This window comes from Cucumis melo, chromosome 4 (genome assembly GCF_025177605.1).
Source record: "Cucumis melo cultivar AY chromosome 4, USDA_Cmelo_AY_1.0, whole genome shotgun sequence".
NCBI classification, from domain to species: domain Eukaryota; kingdom Viridiplantae; phylum Streptophyta; class Magnoliopsida; order Cucurbitales; family Cucurbitaceae; genus Cucumis; species Cucumis melo.
This window is the reverse complement of record NC_066860.1, coordinates 28,523,204-28,547,433: the sequence shown is the minus strand read 5'-3', so window position 1 is coordinate 28,547,433 and position 24,230 is coordinate 28,523,204. Positions and strand designations below refer to the sequence as shown.

General features: G+C 30.3%; 2 protein-coding genes across 2 annotated transcripts; both read right to left on the bottom strand.

Annotated features, from left to right (window-relative positions):
• Positions 1–730: 730 nt before the first annotated feature.
• Positions 731–5,136, bottom strand: LOC103487068 (uncharacterized). The gene is made up of 7 exons (XM_008445269.2): positions 4,836–5,136; positions 4,671–4,751; positions 4,408–4,584; positions 2,687–2,857; positions 1,830–2,036; positions 1,656–1,744; positions 731–1,459 (listed from the first exon to the last, which is right to left on the bottom strand). Exons 1-7 carry the CDS (start codon positions 4,915–4,917, stop codon positions 833–835), a joined length of 1,434 nt encoding a protein of 477 aa, XP_008443491.1. The 5' UTR covers positions 4,918–5,136; the 3' UTR covers positions 731–832.
• Positions 5,137–6,121: 985 nt separating this feature from the next.
• Positions 6,122–11,618, bottom strand: LOC103487069 (potassium transporter 8-like). The gene is made up of 8 exons (XM_008445270.3): positions 10,874–11,618; positions 10,262–10,751; positions 10,109–10,162; positions 8,593–8,853; positions 8,432–8,484; positions 7,923–8,046; positions 7,577–7,831; positions 6,122–7,348 (listed from the first exon to the last, which is right to left on the bottom strand). The coding sequence occupies exons 1-8, from the start codon at positions 10,910–10,912 to the stop codon at positions 6,306–6,308; spliced, it is 2,319 nt and encodes a 772-aa protein (XP_008443492.1). The 5' UTR covers positions 10,913–11,618; the 3' UTR covers positions 6,122–6,305.
• Positions 11,619–24,230: the final 12,612 nt, after the last annotated feature.

The following is a 24,230-nucleotide window of genomic DNA, read 5'->3' as shown; positions in this document are numbered from 1 at the left end:
TAAAAAAATAAATAACTCGATAAAGTTGTAGATTTTATTTAGTTTGTCAATTTGATAATTTGACCGACTCAAAAGTTCGGGTTGGTCCAAAAAATTTCACTAACCCAATTCATTTTGAAGTGTAAATATTTCTTATATTTTCTATTTTAACAATTTTCCTTAAAAAAAACATTTTATTAAATCCTATAAATATTCCTTTAGAGAATCTTTCGGTATCCAACTACCTTGAAAAACAATTATTAAACCCTATAAACTACTCATTTCAAATATGTATTTAAAATACTTTCAGTTTTTTTTTTTTTTTTTTTGTCCTTCTAATATATTATTGGTCAATTGTCAAAGTTGGTCATCATATGTTGTTGTTGTTTAAGTTGATGGTTTTCACAAGGTTGGTTGCTTGAGGTGAATGTTGGTGTTCGTCGTTAGAGGTAGTTGTCACAATAGTTGATTATCAAAACTGGTCTTCACCAGAGCTATCATCGAAGATGATTATTGAAGCCTAGATCGATCATTGGAGTTGGTTACATGAATGTGGTTGCCAGAGTTGATGTCGAAGATGATTGTAATAACTCAAAGTTGGTTGTTAGAATTAGCCACCAACGATGACCAATGGATGCAACCATTAGAAATATTGGATGGAGTAAGAGTTGGAGTAAGTTGGTAAAAATAGTCAACCCAACTTCACCAACTTATGTTAGTGAGTCAAACACCTTGAACGTAGTTAAGTATATTTAAGTAAATTTTTATATAAACTTTTATTCTTTTTGTTTTTAATAAAAGAATTTATAAACTCATAACACCATAAAACTCATGTTGAGAAACCAATCAATTGTTAACCTCTTATTCTCCTTTTTTCTGTAACAAAAGCATTTTCATGTTTGTTGTTGCTGAAGGATCTCCCTTCCACACAGCCACCACCACCAACACAGCATTTCTCTTTATTTTGTTCACACAGTTGCTCTTCCTCCTGTACTTCCCCAAACACAACCTCATTTCTCTCACTGCTCCTGTTGTAAAACATCTTTGGACTGGATGGATATGGTTGTTCTTCCCGTCCACCGTTGTCCCCCCAAATGCGCTTGTAACGCTGGACGCTTTCAAGTCGGGTTGTTGAACAAGAGTAAGGTTTCCTGGTCATTGTTTCCAGCGTTTCACGGCCATATGAGGCTGCAAAGTTTTCCTGCACGCCAAACCGTGACGGTGCATGTTTGTTTACTTGATAATGCTCCCGGCTGTGTGAGTCCGACGCCTTTCTCCTAGCTCCAAGAAGCAATGCCACAAAGATTTCAGCTGCGGATGAACCAGTGTTGAGGAAAAGCTTGCCAAGGGAACAAATGATATTCTCTTCTGGCTGATTATCTTCTTCCTCTTCACTAGGAATCAATGGACGCCTGACTGATTTCTCGACCCTACCATACGGAGGAATTGATGGAATGTTCCTCGAGCCAACTCTTGAATCCTGAAAATCAGAGGAAAGAACTTAACCAAAACTGCAAGTTGGTTCCACCTTAATCAATAGCCTAGCCAATCGCTCCCTCTTAGCAACACAGCAGAAACATCGGTAAAAGTATTGGAAAATGTGAAGGACAGTTTACTCTAGCTAGACACTATGAGTAATACTATAAAGGTATTGTTGATCTTGTTAAAAACATTACATTTTTAGAAGAAAACGTGGCCAACACTCGAAATTGAAAACGTGCCAACATGTAGCCCAAAAGCATGGCAGCAGTCAGCAGAGCCATTCCTACAATAACAGAACATAGTAAAGGCATTACTGAACATGAGAGAAAAAAGGCATCCATTATTGATTTTCTTTGTCTAAATTGTACCTAGGAGGAAGCTACCATCATACTCAGTACAATCCTCGGCGCGAAGTTGAATTTCCCGAATTGCCTGGTTTCCTCTGTCGACTACCAGAAGTGAGCAACTACTTCCTACATAAACCACATCAAAATCGTTTGAGAACTTCGAATCTTCACTTGGACCATCAAGATGGCCACTTTTCCTCCATTTTCCACCAGCTATCGTTGTAACTCCTGCAAAGAAACTATAAACGACTTATATACAATTAACACATCACATAAACAAGATGTTGAATGCTAAAAAATGCTAAGAAGCATTGATATAAACATGAAATACAATTATGACACAACACAGACACGCCAACTAGTCATTTTCTAAAATCTAGGATGCAAACATGGCAAAGACCCATTTATTAAAACATACATTTTTAAAATAAATACCATTTTGAAACAAAAAAGAAATTCAGAGTATATGAGTTTATTCATTTATATGCTTAAAAATTAGTTTGATTTATTCACCATCAAAATTTATTATTTTTGTCATATATGTGTTTATTTAGTACTAGTAGTATTGTCATATATGTGTCTATTTAGTACTAGTAGTAAGTATTTGATGCATGTCTAACAAATGTTGGTCCTATTTTGACTTTGTACTATTAGTGCCTAACACATCTTTCACACTAACAAGTGTTCAATATAGCAATACTTGTCCAAAAAGTGTTGCATACTTGTCGGGCACGGACACACTGCCAAACATAAGTGATGTGCTTCTAGGAAAAATGTGAATGGAGATTCTTAGGTAAACATAATGAACAAGAAGTCGATAACAAGGCAGGATTCATGTCCGAAGCATGAAATGATCTTGATCTGATTTAGGAAAGTACCGGCATCACTAATTTTTCTTATAGCCTTGTTCTTTGTATCGGCAATGTAAATATTTCCTCTTTGATCCACGGTTAAGCCTCTTGGATGGCTCATTCTTGCATCCCTTAGCTTTCCATCTACATGTCCAGAGTATCCTTCCGATGATCCTGCAAACAGCTTGGGCCTGCAAACTGTACATGGTTCTTGCTTTCAGCTCAAGAAGAAACTAGAGGAACCAATAGTTCATCAAATTAGGAAGAGCAACTCTACACTGCCTGATCGAATAATCAGAGTGAAACTGTGAGACATGATGTAAATTTAATCATTTAAGACTTTACTTTTTAGTATTGAGAAATATCAAATTTAAATTCTGAAGTATACATTTGGTAAGAGGAAAAGTCGAAGTTTACAGGATAAAACCATTGATTGGTTGAGGTGAGATAATAAGCACCATTGATTGGTTGAGGTGAGTTAAAAAGAGTACAATGATTTAAAATAGAATACAAAGTTTGCCTTCTCATGCAATTTTCGTAAAAAACATATTAAGCTGTTTCAGTTTGACTCCTTAAAATCATTCAACGAGGAATTCTACTTGAGTAAATCAATATTAACTGCTAGCAAAATTCCTAAATGGCTGATCACTCATCAGTATGTTATCTTGATTGCCCACCTACCTAAAATAAATGTCCCACAAATTTTTAAATAACAAAATATTTTAACGTCATACTATTACCTACTGAAATTATTTATTGCATGTAAGTGGGCCCAAACGCTCATGGTAAGACAAAACTAATGTATTTGAAAAGCAAAGTGAAATGAGGTGGTCTAAGAGGTAACAGCTAAATAAGACAATACACATCTTTACCACAAAGCTTGAACTTATTGGATATGGGAAAAGTAGACCTCAATTAACCGATTTTTGTATTTCAAAGCCTAGAATCATGGTAACTAAAGCTCAAGGACTAAGGGCCAATGAAGCTCAATATCGTCTAACGTAAGAGTTATATAGATCAGTAATTAGAATGCAGAACTTTTGAAAAGGATTGTTTTAAAATTTAAAAGTAGAGTCTTCTCCTAAACAAAAGCTTGTAAGCAAAGTAAGAGTAATATGATTTAAATTTCGAATCAACAAATACAAAAGGAAGGCAAAGTATCTGTTGAAAAAACTAATAAAAGAGAAAAGAAAAGTAGAGATGTCCGAAGTTTGAAGCAAAGTACGAGTAGCTACCACTGGGCTAGACAAAGAGCAAGCAAGATGGCTAGTTACATAGCTACTAGAATACACATTTTACAATGCTAATTTCTGCATTTACCACTTTTAAATATTTCTTGAACATGCACTTCTATGTGACATCAATACATGATATGATCGCATACAGCTGTTACCATATAAAACGCAAAAAAAAAAAAAAAGGGATAAAAATGTTAAAAAAAAGCAAGGTACCAATACCAGTGTTGTTCGTCAACATGAACATAAATCAATGGTAAATGGCAATTCTCAGCTCATAATTTAAAAAACCCATGCTCCATTTGTTGTACAAAAGAAAGAATAAAAAAAAGAAGAAGCTAGAGCCATCCTAATTCAAGGTCAACAATTAAGACATTAGTAATCTTTGACGTATTCAAATTCCCACCTAGATTTGTGATACTTCATTCTAACCGGAAAAAAGGGGGTTTCAAGGGTAGTAATATAATCTAACCTACACAAATAAAGTGATAAATTAATGCAGAAAGAGCTTACATTGAGAAACTGGCATAGAGATCTTGTGAACATTACTATTTTCAGCATCCAAAATCAGAAGCTCCCCACTAGGAGATACCCCCACAGAGTAAGGCTCAATTCCCATCTTACTACCATCAAGCAAAGTCTCAACAACATATCCCCTCTCAAATTTAATCATGGAACGGGTAGAAACCACTGTAAAATTGAAAAAAACAAAACCCCACAAATCAATCAAACACATAGAAAACACCCAAAATTAGGGATAAGAAAAAGAATCAAACCAGTATTAGAGGCCGAGGTGATCGTCCATATCCAATTCACAAGAGCTGAAACCGCCTTGGACAAAGCCCCAGCAACAATTTCTGCAATGAAAACGAAAACGCTAAAACAGAGATGAAGAAGGAGAAATGAAATTATGAGGTAAGGTTTAGAGAAGTAGCTCGTACTTGTGGGTACAGCAGAAACTGAAGAAAACCCACAAAATAGAACCGCGAAAATGACCGCCAAAACGACCCAACGCCTCGCCATTGATCGATGCTCGGTTAAACAGAGTATACAAATGCCCTCGAATTGGCGAACATGACGACAGGACAATCAAGTTGAGTTGGAGATGAAAGGGATAATAGGAATTGACTTGAACTTTGATGAGAGTGGGAGTTCGTGAGAGGAATGATAATGGTTGGCGAAATGCTCCGGAAGAAGCAAGAGCGAAGAAGTACAATAGCTCTGGAAGAAGAGCCGGGAAAAATGGCGCTGAGGGGTTTTTATAGTTTAATTTGAAAGAATATTTAAATATTGCTTTTTTTTTTAGTTTAACTTTTAAAATTAATGAAAAATTCAATTAGATAAAAAAAGAAAGAGAAATTGTCGAAAAATAGAAAAACTTACAAAATATTTACAATTTATAAAAAAAATCAGATGTAATATAAATTTTTTGTTTTAGTGGTTTTTTTTTATGAATATAAATAATTTGTCTTTTTTCTATTCTTTTAAAGAAAAACTTAAAAACAATCTACCATCACCATATATTTTATGCACTTAACTCACCGTTCTTTTTAGAATATGTGAAGACAATATCAAACCTCTAATTTTAAAGTTTCGTATATACTTGATTGATTTTAGCTTAACTATTTTCTTTAATATACGTTACTACAAGACTTTGTTAAATTTAATTCAATATAAACATAAGATCAATTATTTAAGTTTCATTTTAAAAAATATAAGACAATAAGATACTCTTTTGGACTACGAAAATTAGAGCAGTGGTCCAACCAATAGCACACACTTGTTATCTTGGATGAAGCAAAATTAAAATAGAAATAATTACAAATATAACAATTAGACTCAAATGGTTTAAATATTTTACACCTCAGACACATAGTATTATAGCTCGAACTAAACTAATATATACTCCAAACAAACATAGTAGGTAAAATAACAACTCTTTTTCCAAAATGTCTCCAACATGTTTTGAATGATCTCTAAATTAATATTGATTCTGTCAACTTTTAACTCAAAAACAGTTCAGAATTTTTTTTAGACCTCGTGAACGGAAAGCTTATGGACCATGTTTACTGCACAATTGTGTTGCAAGGTTTAAATCTTTTTCGTCGTGACATGTTTCATTAGTTAAATGTAAAGTTTTGGATTAAAATTTATTAAAGTATCCAAAAAATGAATTCTTATAGAGTTTAACCCCACAAAGCATATAGATACTATGACCATCTCAAAAGAAAAAAAAGGTGCCCATTTTATTTCCATTTATTTGGGGGGCAAGTTTTAAGCTTTAGTTATAGAATTACAAGAAGTGAGATCCAAAGTAACCTAAAGAAGAAAGATGAAAGCTTGGACAAAAATGCTTTTATTATATACAATGAGAGACCAGAGAATGCACAAAGTTAAAAGTAAAACAAAATTCAAACTTGGTAGACCATTCCCACCTCTAAAGTAGATGCATGAGGCACACTCCAAGCATAACTTGGCCCTCTTGAGTTTCTTCTCAAAAAATCATACCCATAATTTATCACCGCTGTCTTCACCCAACCTGATCCCCTCTTTGCTTTCACATATGAATGTCCCATTATGAAAGCCATTCCTGCTTCTCTAGCTTCCATTAGCTCTTGAAGCTCTCTTCTTGCTTCCATTTCCATTTGTGGGCTCTCTGGTACAAGAAATCTCACTCTTTTCCTCAGTTTTTTTGGTGATTTTATCTCTCTTACCTCTGATGTTTCTGCTGTTTCTCCTTCATCTTCACACATTCTCACTCCATCTACATTTGTTGAAGATGTCCCTACTACTGTCATTCTCTCACTTTCTTCTGCATCTTCTAGCTTTACACTGGTTTCTGATTTCTCGGAACGGATGAACTCTGCAATGCTGCATACCAAGTCCTTCTCAAACTCCAAGTCGTCCTTGTGGATGTCACGGTAGCCGTATCGTGCTATGCATCGGTAGAGACGGTACTCTTTTGGCCCAACTCTGCCTACTAGGAACCTTTCTCCAGGTCTCACGTGTGGGACTGGGACGGATTTGATGCAGAGGAAGACTAGGACTTGGTGGAAGGCGGGGAGGTTTGTTACGAAGTGGGAGAAGATAGCGGGGATTCCTGCGACGAGTTCGGTGTATATGAGGCCAATCCCACGTACTCTCACAATGCCTAAACTGGGACCTAGGCCTAGGAGCCAGTTGATGGACACTTTGTTTTGAACATCAAACTCGTATTTTTTGCATGTTCCGTAATGCCATACATACATGACTATTAGGAAGATGAGTGAGAGGGCGATCGGAACCCAGGCCCCTTCTCGAAACTTGATGAGAGATGCTGAAAAGTAGAGTGATTCGATGGACCCGAAAATGAGTATGAAGGCAATGGCATAGACAAAGCTTTTATGCCAGCACAAGATGATGACTACAGACATTAAGCAGGTAGTCACCAGCATAACAGTTATCACTGCTAAGCCTGGCAATTAAAACAATGAAAAGATCAGTTTACGAGAACGAGTTTTATGAAGTCAAGGGGAAAGTATAGATTAGATATATCATAATCAGCCTGATCCAAAAGTAGCTGTTAGGATATGACTTTGGAGGAGAATATGCGCTCTAGATTAGTATATTGCCTAAAACAAAAACGATGACCCGAAGTATATTGACTAGGAAAAGAAAAAAGTCGATCCAGTGGAGAAAATACCTGATGCATTGCCCATGCGTTTTGTGTCTCGAAAGCCAATGGTAATAGCCAAGCATAAGAGCATCAACGTCCAATTGATCTCCGGTATATAAATCTGACCATGGATTTTCGAGGAGGTATGAACAATTTTGACCCTCGGGAAGCAACCCAATGAGGAGCACTGTTTTATTATCGAAAAAGTCCCAGTAATGACAGCTTGACTTCCTACCACTGCGGCTAAAATGGCGATCACAAGAACAGGCAATCTTAACTTCTCTGTAAAAAACGAGAACACAGTTGAACTCTTTTAACATTTTCTTAAAAAAATATGTCACTTGTCTCTAATACATCAAATTCTTACACCTACCAGGAACAGACGCATAAAATCCAATTCGGTAGTTACTTTCCTCGCCGTGATGTTGAGAGAGATAAGCAGCTTGTCCCATGTATGCCAGGACCAAAGATGGATAAACCACGAAAGAGAAAGCAATCTGCAGTTGAACAGCTTCTGTTAGAAAAGTGAACTTCAACTTCTTTGCATTTTTGTGCTTCTATGTAGAAAATGAAATCTATAAATGGAAATGGCAAGGTTAAATAAAAGACAGAAAGATAGCTCTCAAAGTCCTTTGTTACTAAAGGAAATCCCTAGAAATTTCAATAACTAATACCTTGAACAATAACAGGCATAAATTTTATGCACAACAAGGATTCGAATGAGAATACAATGATCACAAACACAATGCTATATTTCTACAACCATCTTCATAGTCAAAATTAAGAATAGTACTACGCGTATGTGGAGTTGAAAGAACTTTTGTTTAAAAAATCTTAGACTAATAACTTTTATTCTGAAGTCCAGCTGATTGAAAGTATGACCTTAATGGATAGCTGTGAGAAGTGCCCGAGATCAGCAAACATTGCTTCTGAACCTGAATATCAAACAGAAAATTTCAGATAACTTGAGAACAAAGAGAAGAGAGGGATAAGAGAAAGACGAAGTCACTGGGAAATGTTGTGGAATGATCCACTCTCATTACCTGTCATACATAGCAGGATTCCGCCGAGGGACATCCAACCTCCCCTTTGGGTCTTCTTCAGAAATTTGTACATATAATATGGGGAGAGTGCTCGGTAAACATGCGGATTCCAGTAGAAGATATTGTACAGCCCTATGGCACTGATACACAGAAGCCATGTAATCACAACTGGTGCAAATAGAAACCCAACTCGATGGGTTCCATAATGTTGAATTGCAAACAGGATAACCAATATGGCACAAGCAACCGGGACTTCAACATCTGCAGAAGCATTAGACAAATAAGACTTCATGTTTTACTTTATTGGTCCATCAATAACAAGAGGAGGCCCCACAATGTAGAGGAGTAGAGTCCATCATGATTAATTTATACAACTCTCAAATAAATGACCGGTTTATTCGAAATTCATCTGTTCATATAGTATAGAAAAAATCGAGAGAAAAAAAACAAGAAGATACTGTTCACATATTGGTTAGTTCCATATCGTCGGGGTGGTGTGAAATAAGATTGCCGTCTGGAATACAAGAATTAAGATATTAAAATTTAATATTACCAAAAATCCCAAGTAGTCGGCAAGTAATACAACAAATAGTTTGTCAAGGAAAAATTAGTAATTATATTTGAAGGTCACTGTTAGCAGACAACAGCAAGTCACGAACAGAAAATAAAGGTTTAGTAGTTTAAGTTAAAAGGACCCATCAACAATAATGAATGGTCGATAAAAACCTGCTACCAGAAAGATGCTACCTCCCAATCAAAATTACTATGATAATGAAAGAGCTCGTTGAAGTCGGGTGATATGGATACTTCAATGGTGCTTAGAAGGTAAATGGTTTGACCAAAAGATGAATGATTGCACTGACTTGCTCAAGAATTTTAGTCCAAAATCAAGCCTAGTTGATTGCACAATATTTTATTTTAATCCCCTGATCTAATCCCATAGCAGCAAGCCATATAACACTTAAAAAGTTCAAAAACTTTCAGTAAAAGCATTAATTTAACAATTCTTTTCCTTTCCTTTTCTTTTTTTCTTCACATGATAGTGATTTGACTATGATTAGAAGTGTTTGTATATCAATCATATATGCAGAGACCCACAATAATCTGTGTAATTATTAAACTATGAAATCCATGCCCATCCACTTTTTCAAGTATCTGCATTACAATAATAAACAATTATAACAAAAAGCTCTTCAGATTTGTAGAGCTAAAGAAGGAAACACTTGCCATTTTTTTGAATCCCCATACATTGAAGCATACAGTGCATCAACAGACAAAGGGAAATGAAAAATGAAAGCAAAGAGAATCACAGCCACAAAAAGTTGACTACCAGATATTGTGGCTAGAATCCTGTTCATGTTGTTAATAAACTAATAAACAAAACCATTGAAGAAGAAAAGAGGAACTGTTGATCTTATTTCAACAGAAGATTAATAATCAGAACATCAAAAAAAATCATCTGGGTTCTTAATTTTGGCATGAAGATTCAAGTGAATAGAGAAGCAGAGACTCTTACAGCGATGGTGTGGTTTAGCCATGGAAAGTTCCAACCCAGAAACAGCAGAGAAAACTGCCATGAAAGACCCAAAACAAGCAAGTTCCATCAATTTAAGCTCTGAAATCACAAACGGTTTGAAAAAGAAAACAGAACTTAAGAATCTACAAGTACCAGAAATTGAAGGTGTAAGAACTCCATCTCCAATCACCATGCAAGCCCCAATCAAAGCTAGAACAAGCAAAACCCTCTGGAGCACTCTGTGCTTCTCTAATGTCGATTTCAATCTCGACCCACAAGTCTTCTTGTTGGTTAAATCCACCCCATCTTTTGTATATTCCGAAAGGTCCTCATCTGCAAGTTGGCAATTGGGCAAGGAGCTAACTCGAGCATGGCGACAGAGCAATGAGTATAAAGCGAAAGTTCCCCCTTCGCCATTATCATCAGCTCGAAGCACAATAAATACATACTTAATCAAAGGAATGAGCGTGAGAGTCCAGAAGACAAAAGAAAGAACTCCATAAATCTCTTCGTTGGTTTCAGAGTGTTGAATATCCTCAGCAAAAGTACTTTTGTAAACATACAAAGGGGAAGTGCTCAAATCTCCATAAACAACCCCCAAGCTCTGATAAGCTAAAGTTAAAACAGCTCTCCATGAATCTTTCTGCAACAGAAAATGAATAAAATCAACAAAACAAATAAAAAACGAAGAAGAAGAAGAAGAAGAAGAAGAAGAAGAAGAAGATGATGATGATGATGAATAGATTAGTCTGCCACTCGTAGTACCTTGATTGGGTGGCCCCCAATAGCACTCTCCAGATCCATCAATGGCTATCTCAGAACTTCAAAACACTCGTTACCCATTAAAATTAAAGCGAAATAAAGACGACCCAGATGGTTAAACGCCCTTACCAGTATCGCCAAATTCAAAATAAAACCAAACAAGTAACGTGTGTTCAATGGCGGACCCACCAATGCAGAAGGGGTAAGGACAAATCAAGAAGAAACAGCAGAAAAATGATGAACAACTAACAGCACTAGAGAGAGAGAAAGAATAAGAGGGGAGCTTCAAAGGGAAGAGTCAGAAGCTTGAATTGCCAAAACAAACAGAAAAGGGAATCAAAATCGAAGAAGGAAGAACAGAGAAGCTTAAAAATGAAGAGGGATACTTTGATATTTTGATATTTTGATATTTTGGGTTGGTTCATAGGATTCTGGTTTTGAGTGAAAACTGTTGAAGAACAATTAAAAAGAGGAATTGAGTGGTCGTAGTGCTCAGCTCAGCAAGCACGATTGAAAAAAGTTTGAACCCACTAAAAAAAAAAGAAAAAAACTGACCCCATTAATGAAAATTCATCGCACTGTTGAGTTTGAAGAGGCTGCTTTTAAGGGGAAAAGAAAAGTAAAACAGAAACCAAACAAACGTTTAAATCCTGGTGGTGTTTCTTCTTCTTCATGGATCAAAATCAAAACCAAAAGCTCTTTTTTTAAAAAAAAATATTAAATAATTTTATTTTTGTTGGATTTCATGTATTTTGTGATTAGACATTTTGTTCCGTTTCTTGTTATGTAATTTATAGATAAGACACTGTTCATCTTATTTCCACCTAATTTGTATCCACTCTCCTTTGAAATCGATTTTTTTTTTCAAGAAAAGTTTTATGCTTTTATTTGCATTATATAAGCTTTTTCCTTGATATGGCAATAAATTTAATGGCCACCAAAAAATTTGTAAAAAAAAGTTGAATTAAAGAAATTATTTTTGAATTTCTAAGTTTCTTTATGATACATTTTTCAACCTCAAAATTACTAAGTGCATTTTTAAATATAATTTAACGAATCAAAATATTTATAAAATATAGAAAAATTTTATATATAAATATCGGTTAAATTTTAGGTAAATACTTTCAATAGTTTTATTATTTATAATAATTTCTCTTCTTTTATGATGATGCTTAATTTTATTTTCTAAACTTATCTAGAGTCTTGATGTATATCTAATACTTCTTATCATTTATAACTAAAATAGTAGAATTAAAAATACATTTAAAAAGAGAAAATAAAAAATAGCTTTTTCTTTTAAGAATTAGGAGAGGTATATATATATAGTATGTATGTATATATATTATTTGAAAAGGTGGGAAATATTATAAAATTATAATTACAAATATAGGGGGGAAAAACAACACATGTTAATTTTTTTTTTATAAGAAATACATGGACTATATTAAATTGATTAATCATATTGTGATTATTATAGTAATGAATTTCTAAATCAACTATCATTTATGGAAAGCAACTATGACTGAGAAAACTATAGATTCAAATAATAATAATAAAATAACATGTCAATTACTATTATCTATCTCAATTCATGGATGCAATAATAGTTCTTTTTTATAAATTATAGTTTTCAATCTGTATGATCTTTTTCTTTTTTTAATTATTATAATAAACTTTAGAAAGATGTTTAAAAAAAGTTAAATAAATAAACTTTGAAAAGTCAAAATTCAGTTTACGTGTTATTTTCTTGCCTAATTTGTTAGCTAAAATTAAATAATACGATAAATTCTTACGTGAAAGTCGAAGATTCGAACCATGAATTTCTTTGTCACTAGAACACAATATGTGAATTGTCGCTTCTACTTTTTTTGACAAATGGAATGAATTCAAGTTTTTGTATTTTTTATTTCTAATCAATAATATATATTTTAATCAATTGAATTATTCTAAATTTATTTTGTATCCGGAAAAAAAGAGTATAAATATTCATTTTTTATTTACTTTAGTATAAATAATATAGGGATAGTTGCAAATATAGCAATTATATTCAAAATAATTAAGTGTATAGCAATATTTTAATAAAATTGCAAATATAGCAAAATTGTTACGGATTGTAATTAATCAATAATTATATGTATTATAAATTATTAATTAAGTTTAAATAATGAAAATCGATAAAGATATATAAATTATGATTAAAAATATTATTTATTTGCTTGCTACCTTTGTAATTAACCCTTGCTAATACGCAATATCTATCTATATCTCTCTATCACTTACTATAATTTACAAGTCAAACATAAACATAACCCAATTGATTGTTGACATATACTTCAACTAAGGAGTCAAAAATTGAATCGTCCACCCTCGTAGGTTAAAAAAGTTGTATCATTGTAACAAGAGTCGAACGAGTTCTGATTTTTTTACCTAATTGATATAATAAAACTAACCCTAAACCTTAAACCGTGAATAGATATCAATAATCACTAAGCTAAACCTAAACCGAATAAGAGTAATCTCTTGCATAAAATGTGCAAAAGTCGAGTTTTATAATAGAGGATTAAATTGAAAAAAAGAAAAGAAAAAAAAAAAGGCTTTAGGTTGGGGGAAATAATTTAAGAAGAAGAAGACGAAAAGGTGGACCATTTCAAGAGGGAAAACGCAAATTAAAGAGATGGAAGAAGGTAGAAGGCTAAAACTTGAGAAGTTGGTGTTGTTGGCCTTTATTGTTTTGGTTTTATTTCCTTTTGATAAAGAAAATTCATAATAGAAAGCGATCTATCATCTACCAAAGTATTGACTTCCAAAATATATAAATCCATCTTTTATTTAATTTCCCTCCTTTTCGATTACAAATAAACTAAATCCTCTAGGTCCAGAACTCAAGCTTTGTTTAACTTTATGCTAGGTCCAGGACTCAAACTTCGTTCAACTTTATGCCCTTTATATAATTGAAATAATACCAATACTAAACTATAAAGCCTCTTGTCAATAATATTTTTGAATTTATCATTGTCTACTTTATTATTGTTGCTTTAGCTTTTAGTGTGTTGGACTATATTTATTTTAAGTTATTATAAAAAAAAAAAAAGAAAAAAGTAAGAGATCATATATGAGAGTTTTTCGGTTCATTGTGTAAAGTATGGATCGAGTAAGAATATACCTTTCAAAATCAATGTTAAAGAACAGGTTAAAGGAGCATAGATTAACGAATATCATAGTTGAGATTGTGAGTTTATATTTTAAGTGTATTTAACTAACACCACACAAATGTCTCACAAATATTGTCTTTGTTATTTTCTTTTTAAAGTATGTTTTGGTCTTTCTCATATTTCTCATTTAGCATATTCTCATTTGTGGATGTGGTGTTACAATAATAATGTTGATGTGAATAATTAAGTATGTCAATTCAACCAATTTCCCAACTAAATGCAACCACAAATCTTCTCTTTAATTTAAATCACAATTTTTTAACTTCATACGAATACATTTTCTATGTTCGTTGGAAAATGTTATAATTTAGTATGTGAATTTTTAGAATTAATTGGTAAAAAAAAATATATTTAAAAGTTAGAACTTTTTCCTTGAATTTAGTAAAACTCAAACGTATAGTGTATATAGATAGAAAATAACCTGATTAAAATTCAAATGACTTAAAAGTCAAAATGTTACATTAGAGAGGGAGAGACGAGATTACCTTTCCACCTTTCCCCTTAAATCTTATAATAGGCCAACAATTTAACTTTGATTTACTCTCTATCCTCACTACAAGATCGTTTTAAATTATTTGCCAAGCTTCAAGGATCAAAGTGCTATATTTGAAATTTTAGGGATTTTTTAAGTAGACATATCTACTACCAACTTCATTTTGTCCTGATTTATTAAAGATTTGTAGTCTTAGGTAAGTTCGAAAGCTGCACATAGACGTACCCAAACTCAAAAGAAAAATTGGAAAGCAGGATGGAAAAATATATCCTAAAAGGAAAAAGTTAAAGTCTTGGGTTCTAGGTCGACCAATCGAGCTAGTGTGTATATACCAATCAAGTAATTAATAATTGAGACATTGATTGGTCTGACATCCTACAATCTCAAATACCGCAAACTATCTTGATATCATCAAGGTTGCATGTACAAACAAAATGTCAGAAGATCAACAACATTATAAACAGTCTCATTCAACAATCCCCAAGAGGAAAGACACAATTTATCTCTCAAGGAAAGCACTAACCTAAATTTTGTGTGCTTAGTTAAACAATACACTTCCTTTACTAACTTAGCCATCCAAACGTGGTAAGCCTACCAGACTATAATAGTGTGAGAAACTTTCACATAGGTAGGCTCAAAAAGTAAGATTAAACCTAGAGAAGGTTGACAATCAAACCCACAAAAGGTATACAATGATGACAAACAGTGAATCTCTCACCCAACCAACAAAGGATGCTTATAAAAGTCGCTATTTAGACTAATTAATAACAAAAATAAGTTAAGTTCTTACAATATGAAAAGTAAAGTAACATTTTTGTCATTTTGATTGAATCTCATCTAACTTGTTTGACACAATTCTTATATCATAATCACAGCCTATAATTTGTTTACCCAACAGGACAAGATTTGAAATAAATGCATTTCTAACTTTTATCACATTGATGATGAGTTACTGATTAGTTTCAAGTATAAATCTCTTTTTCAGCTATCAATGCCTATCGTCTTTTTTTAGTACGTAGAACAATTATGGATATAAACATATATGTACATATTTGAATTAATAACAATAAAAAAAATTCTGAAAAAATAATAAAAATATCAAATCTTTAAGCTCATGTTTAATTTTTAAACTTTAAGAAATAGCTAATTTAATCCTTATGTTTTATTTTACAAAGAATTAATGTAACTTCTAGTTTGTGTTCTCGTACTAATTTGAACATAATTTTAAATTAAATAAGTCAGACACGAACAAGATTTTTTTTTTAAATCGGGAGACAAAGTTACTATTGGAACAATCAAATTCAAACCTAAAATGAATTTATTTCTGTAAAATTTGAAAAAAGAACCATTGAAAATGGTCCCGGGAATTTTATTTCTTTTTCCAACGATGATATTAGTGGAAACGTGTCATAGCAACTTAAGTGATACATTATTATTTTTAGTTAGGTGGCATCCTAGTCAACATTATTGTTTGTGAGATTTTATTTTTGGAGAAAATGTTCCATAAGTAATATAAATCAATATCCTATTAATTATTAATCAACTAGTGTTTGCCCATTTAGAACTAAACAAATTAACTCAACATTAACCCAATTATTATTTTTTATATGTTAATCAAGCATTATCATTTATTCTAATACGTCAAAAGCTTGATTTAGGTCCTCTAAACTTAGATCTTAATTTAGTATTATTATTGGAAAATTAGCTAGGACTTGGGTGATGAACACGTTGGTTTTCATTAACAAAATATCATAATTTGAGTGGCAAAATGTGTTAAGAATAAAATAAGTTAATTATCCATCCACTTTTATTGTTAACCATTTTTTAGGAAACACTTTAATAAATATATAAGGATATATATATAAAAAACAAAAAAAATTTAAATCCTCAAAGGGTGTGCTATAAACTTTAATCCTTACCTAAAATGCATAATGATATGGAAACACATTCCTAAAATCCGAAGTTTGGAACTAAAAACATAAGTTTTGAACTAAAATACATAGCATTAAATGTTGACGTTCAAAGAACTGTCAAAGTTTTAATTTTATAAAAATATCAAATTTAATTATACACTCGAAAATTTTGTAAAAACAAAAATTATATATATATATATATATATATATATATATATATATATATATATATATATATATATATATATATATATATATATATATATATATATATAGCATAAACATGTGAAAATATTAATTGAAATATTTAAGTCTATAAAAATTTAGGACCAGTCTAACATTTATATATATCGTTTTTCCGTAGAGATATTCTTATGAATAGTAAAAATTTGAAACTATTTACAAAATATAACAAAAGAACAACTTAAATAGACTATAAAAAATGCAATAGATTTTGTATATTTTGTAATATTTTCATTTTTTGTTACATTTGAAAATGTCATTTTTCTATAGCTATCATGTTGAAGGTTTTTGCATTTTAAAACACTTAAATTAGTATATTTATCATCTTGGGGAATAGCAAAGAATTGATAAAGTATGCAAAATATTTGTCCTTTAATAAATTTTTTTTATTGTGTAATATAAGTAGTTTATTTTTTAAAAAAAGTCCCTTATTTTTATCTCATTATCTACCCTTTACAAACATTTGAAAATATGAAAAATTAAAATAATGGTATTTTTTTTATTAAAACAAAATGTTTTTTTTTTTTTTTGTTGTAATGGTAAATGTTACCTTAATTATATAATTTATTTGATTCAATTTAAATAAAATGATTTGAATTTAAATTTAATTGTAAATTGCATTATACTTGGGCTACTCTCTCTCCTTACATATATGAAAATGTCAAAAAGGAGTTTGAAATTTTCCAACTTAAAGAAAACTGAAATGAGTGCTTCCTTTTATGTCCTTTCAATCAAAACTTCCATAGTGAAATAATAGTAATATATATCTCATTATAATGAGGGTCTTTTTGTTAGATAAATTAATAAGAAAAACCATCAAATAAAAATGTAAGCTTTTCAATATATATAGTAAAATAAACTAAAGTTTTTATAAAAATATATTGAACTTTCAAATCTATAAATTATAATCGAAAGAATAATCTGAAATTTTTCTATATTATTTTATAAATATTTTCAATAATTTTTATCGTTTACGATAACTTTTTAATATAAAATAACTTTATTTAAGATATATATATATAGACATACATCCTAAAATTGAGTTCATTTGATGCAATTTCTCTAACATAAATAGGCTAATTAGATCATGTACAAAAATTAAAGGCCTAAATCCTCATGAATTTTCACATTTAAATTTTGATCTAACAAATTAATGTCATTGTGAGAAAGTATATAGACATAACATTTAGAAGCAAACTAAAGGTAAAGAAAAACCGATTTGATCACAAACTTTTTGTTTCCGTTGTATATTTTTCAACTCAATAGTTTCTTCTCAATTCATTACTATTTTGGTTTTCAAACAGAGACAAATTAATATGTAAAACTTTTGTTTGTAAACTTAGTTATAACCTCTCAATTCCATAATTGGAATCCGAATTTGGCACATGATGGTTCCAACACTCTCTAGTTCCATTCTACTTGATAAGGTCATCATTGCTTTACTTGAAAGATAAGGCTTGTAAGAGAGAAAGTCTTATAATCCCTACAAACCAACCCAAGTCGTTGTTCTCATTTACATGCATTTGCTAATGTGGAATTTTTATAATTGAACCACTGACAAGAAAAGTGCATCATGTTGGTATAGTTGGTAACTTTAAAAAATTTGAAGTATTTATTACCCAAACTTTCACATATTCAAGGTCCCTCTTATTCAGATATGAGATTGATTCATTCATGTTTTCCTCTTAAACTGGATCGTAACATTAACTTTAAAAAACTAAATGACTATATATATTAAAAAACTAAAAAAAAGGAAGTAACTGTCAAATTGATCCATATTTAAGCTATATCTCAAATAATTAACACTTAAATGAACTAAAAAGGGGGAGGGGGGAAAGAGGTTGCTAATATTAGAGTTGAAATTGATAGGTTGATGAATTAGGCCAAATTCAATTAATTAATTAAATGTGTAAAGAAGTCCTAATTTAAGTAATTAATGCAGGGCGTGTGAGTATTAAATTAATTAGGGCATTTTGTCAGCCTTTATTGTTGAATTGATTACTAAATTAATCAAAACCACAAGAATATTCTTTGCAAAAGTTAGGCTCTTTCTCTTGTGCTTTAGGAAGATGTCTTTAGCCTTTAGGTTTCAACAAATTTGTGGCCAAATCCTTTCATACCCAATTTAATTGCATGCTACCTCCCAACAAATCTTAATTAAACAATAATTTAACAAATCTTATCTAACCTCTCTACACCTTTCCGATGCTTTTTAATCCATATTAGCTTACTCAATTTTCGTCTTTTTCTTCGTTCCTATCTTATATAATCAACTAAAGTATATTTTAGAAAAATATAACAACAAATCTTCGATTCTATCACTGATAGACATCGACAAAACTTATATCAATAGGAGGCATAAGCTTGAGTTTAATAGAACGTATCCATTTTTTAATCTTTTAAACCTATTTTTTCTTCTTCTTTTTATTTTTCTCTTATTTATTTATTTGGTTATGTGACAACGTGCAATTGAACATTTAGTAGGTTGCATTAAAAAACAGGTACAACAAAAAATGTATGCTCTTTTTCCCCGAGTAAGTATCCTATAGTACTTATTTTAAATCATACTACATCATATAATAATTTGAAACTGAAGAAGGAAAGGATTGAAGATGAAGGATTATGACAATTGAACATATTAAGTGTCATCTCAAATTTAGAGAACCTTATCCATATGGGCTTAGAAAAGAAATTAATCAGAACAAGAATTAGATTCTTAGATCAATGTTGGATGAAAAGCCCTATAAGATGTAATTTCTATATATCTTTCCTTTTATGAATATCATCTAAATATATTTTAATATTTTTCACACCCATTCAAATTCAAGGAATTCCCTATGAGTAAAGTTGGTTTTTGCCCTTAATTGGAAAATAATTATTTCAATTCTGAAACAAAATTGTAAAAAAAAAAAAAAAAAAAGTCTCTCTTTTTATTTTCGACTTTTTTCCAAATTGGTTCTTTGATAGAATTTTAATTTTAGAAATGTGTTGACTCTCGGTGTTTGCCATTCGACTACGATATTTCATATTTATAATCTAGATCATACTTATAGGTAAATTCCTCATATAACAGTTCAATAAAAAGTGTTTTCTTTCATACCCTTTGGAAAGTCATAATTCAAACATTTTTTCTGCCGTAGGGTTTCTTCGTTGAAAACCTATGCTCTGTGCTCATATGGTACTTAAATCAACAGTCAAAACAATTGAATAAATTGGACAATTACAAAACACTTATCAATTCACCAAATTTCATTTATTTTCAGCAAAATGAAGGAAAACTATGAAAAGTTAGAATTTGACATCAAATAAACCCATGGGGGTCCAAATCAGTGACCACAAATGAAATTAATTACTTCAATGTTAATCTGTATATGGACCTCAGGAATGGAATAGAATCAAGAATGAGACTTTAAAACTTGGAAGTGTCAAAAAAGTTTTATCCATTCTTATCTAAAACAAGTGTCCTACTCATCCTTACTTCACCCAACTCTTTCATCATTCTACAGTGATTCAAAAGAATAAATTCCTGACCTTTAAAAAATGTCTATAAATAAATTTACGATTTCAATTTTGTCTAATAAAGCTCTGAATTCTTTCAATTTTATGTATATAAATTTTTAAAAAACAGTAAATAAATCAAAGACCCATCAAACATTACAATTGAAATCTTATCAATCGTCCAATATTAAACACTCCATATAAAGCTCATACATTAAATGGACAGAAACTCAAGTAGTAAGAAGATTTGATTCTATAAAATAATTTTGGACATGATTCTTGAATTATTTCACATATGGGAGTAATTATTCCTCAATTTTTTTTTTAAAAAAAATAGTTCAATATATTAAAGAAATGAGCCATCCCATTTAGAGTAATGCTAGCTCTTTCATAAAGCATACATAATCTTATATATATGTAAGATCCTAAAGTGACAAAGATAAGTTCAAAATGAAAAGGGCAAAAAAGAAAGAAAGAAAGAAAGAAAGAAAGAAAGAAGAAGAAGAAAGTTGCAAGTGACATTTGTGCACAAAAAAGAAGGGATAAAGATAAGAAAAGAGTGAGAATCTAATAAGGCATATTCAAATCAACAAACAAGAAAAAAATTAATAAATATAAATAAAACCAGAAGAAGATGCCAAAGGAGATAGTGAAATAACCATTTTGTCTCTGTTTAAAAAAAAAATCAAAATAATAAAGTGGGTGACCACTTCCACCAAAGTGCTTTTTTCTTTCTTTCTTTCTTTCTTTATTTCTTTTGTTTGAAGAGAATTTCAAAGTGCTTTTTGTTTGGCTTAGAGTCTTTGGAATCAATAATGAGGAAGAATATTCAATTTTTCTTTCAAGTTGTGCATTGTAGTACCAAACAACCCATTTAATTTCCACATGAGTTTCTAATACCACAAATATTATTCTTGGCATTTTTTGTATAAAGTAAAAAATATAGGGAGAGAAAATTATGTTTTGATTGTATTCTTGTGTTTATTGAATAATATAATTGGAATGTGTGTGTCAGAAAATGAAAATGAAAAAGTAAAATTAAAAATGTTTTGGCATATATCTTCCCATCCATAGCAATTTATTCTCATTTCAAATGTGGGTTTAATGTTTTTACTCTGTTGTGTACACATAAATTTAGTTTAATTTATTCTATTACAGAGTTCATTCCATTAAATAATTTAAATTTCTAATAGTTTAGCCTCTAAATTCTTGATCATTCAACCGTTATAAGGAAAATATAGCAATTTTAGAGATAATAAATAAGTAGGAAAACTACCTTATTAGTCCCCAAAATTTAAATATAGACATTTTTAATCTTCATATTTATAAGAATATACTCTTTGGTTTTCGAGTATTCAAATTTATTTTTTTTAATCCTTGAGTTTTAAAAATATGTTCAAAATGTCTCTCAAATGAATTTATACCTTTTTTAAAAAAAAATTAAATGACATCTAAAATTAAAAAAAGAACATTTTATAAAAGATATGATTTTTAGAAGTTATTATTTTAATTTAAAATGACATACAATTATTTAAAATAAGATTAGACCTTTTAAATTTATTTTTAAAAATTCGGGACTAAAAAGTTACATTTTGAAAACGCAAAACAGGTCTATTCTTATAAACCTAAGAATTAAAAATGTCTATTTTCGAAACTCAAGGACCCAAATGTACATATTCATTCAAATCTAGAGATTAAACAAGTAATTTTTTTCTAAATAAAATTATAGCTAACACTTTTTAAAGAATTACAAATATGGTAGAATTTATCAATAATAAGTGATGTTAGCTAATGAGTTTTTTTCTTTCTTTCTTTTAATTCTTTTAAAATCTAATTGCTATATTTTCTAAATATCTTAGATTTATTGTTTTTTAATATCTATAATATAATGTTACCTAATGAGCTTTTTTTTTTTTTTTTTGTTCCTTTCTTTTCTTTATATACATTAAAAATAAAAATCCATTAATTTAAGTAATTTATAAGTTAATGGGTTTGATAGAAAATTTAAGTTTTAGTCCTACGTCTAGCGATAAACTAATAATATAAATTCTTTTCTAATTTTGTAGAATTTTAATTACAAATTTTGAAAGAAAAAAATCATTAACTATTTTTGAGTACATGCATTAGAATTTAGACTAGTGTAAATTTGAATTCTCTCATTATACCTTCACATCTCAAACAAAAATAAATTAAAATAACTCTCAAAAGCTTACCATATAATTGTATTGCATGACTAAACTAACTAATAAATCATATATACCATATAGTCTATATACCATATATAGTCTATATACATAAACTAAACTTTTTGACTTTTGAGAACCTTGTCGGGTAAAAAAATATGGCCAAGTTGACAAAGTTAACAAACATTTTAAATTATATTTGACTTTATACCAATTTCTCCCATAAAATAATAATAATAACAATATTAATCACAAACGTATTATTTTTAAATACTTACCTTCAAGATAGTATTTAAATCAAATACATTATTGTCTTAGACATTGGCCTATAAACGACACATTGAGAATACATACGTTCTAAAGAAGGAAGTTAAGGTCTAATTAAGCCTTAGATGGGTTTAGTCCATAAATTCGTTTTGCTTCACCAAAATGATAACAACCTTAAGGGCTACTTCTAATTAAACTAATATAGTCGGTATCGTATGTGTCCTAAGCAGATGTGAGACAATGTACCCTATAAATAATCGCATTTTGTCATTACGGTTATGGAATAAACAATATTTGATTCGTTTGAGAGAGTGATTAATATACATTATGCACTGAAATATGTTCTTAGTTCACATTAGAGACTTTCTTTCATGCACACAATATTTTGTTACTAGGTTTGATTTATATATATATATGCTTATTTCCTATGGCATTTTTCAAATATTTTCATAATTGGGTTTGGGCATTTTCATTGAGTGTTTTATTAGTTAAATTTTGTTTGATATTAGTTGGATCATGACCCTTGTAAATATATTTGTAATACAAACATTAGTTCAAGATATAATTTAACTTGAAAAATTCAAATTGACGAACTTTTATATTGGTGCAATTTCCTAAGTTAAATTATTAGACTTTTTAAATAAAGTAGCTTAAATAATTAATTATAAAAATAGAAGTTATCGTGAATTTATTTTCAAAATAGGGTTGCTAAGGTTTAGACATTATATACATACAAGTTAGACAAATCATTGATCATGTACACGATTTTAGGTGTAAATCATGTATGATATTGTTAATTTGGAACAACATTGCATGTGTGATGGTTAATTTCTTTGTGTTACTACATAGAGAGGGGTGTAAATGATAGTAATTTTGTATAGCAAAAGTGAAGATTATAATCCTTTCAAAATCACTCGTTTAAAAAGAAAAAAAAATGTTGTTTGACATATAATAATGTGAAAGGTATAAAAGAACATGTACATGTGTATTTGAATGTGAAAAACGAAACACAAGAATCAAACCACACTATAAACTAGCTGTTGTGGTTTCCCATATGAATACATAATTAGCCAAATCTCAAAACCCCCCCTTAGCTTTGACATTATAATATTATATATGTGTATATATATATATATATATCTAAAATATTAAAGAGAAAGAAAAGACTTGGAAAGTGCTCAAAACCTTCTAAAATTTTAACCTTAAAATCTGCCTTAATCAAAGCCTTTGAAATAATAATGATCTTATCTCCAAAACATGTGCTAATCTTCTTCTTCTTAATTATATAATAATATAAGTTAATTAATTTCCCTTTGATTATTCCTTACCCCAATCACGATTCTGAATCTCTAAAGCAATAATATGTGAAGTATTTGGATCTCAAATCTTTCAATTTATTGCACTCTTTCAAGTATTTAGTGCAAACCCCCAATTATAAATTTATTTCTTCTCCATCTAATATTGATCTCGATTGAGTACAAATTTTCAAGTCTACAAATGTGTTAATTAGAGTTGGGATTTAACAATTTTTTATTATATATTATGCCAATT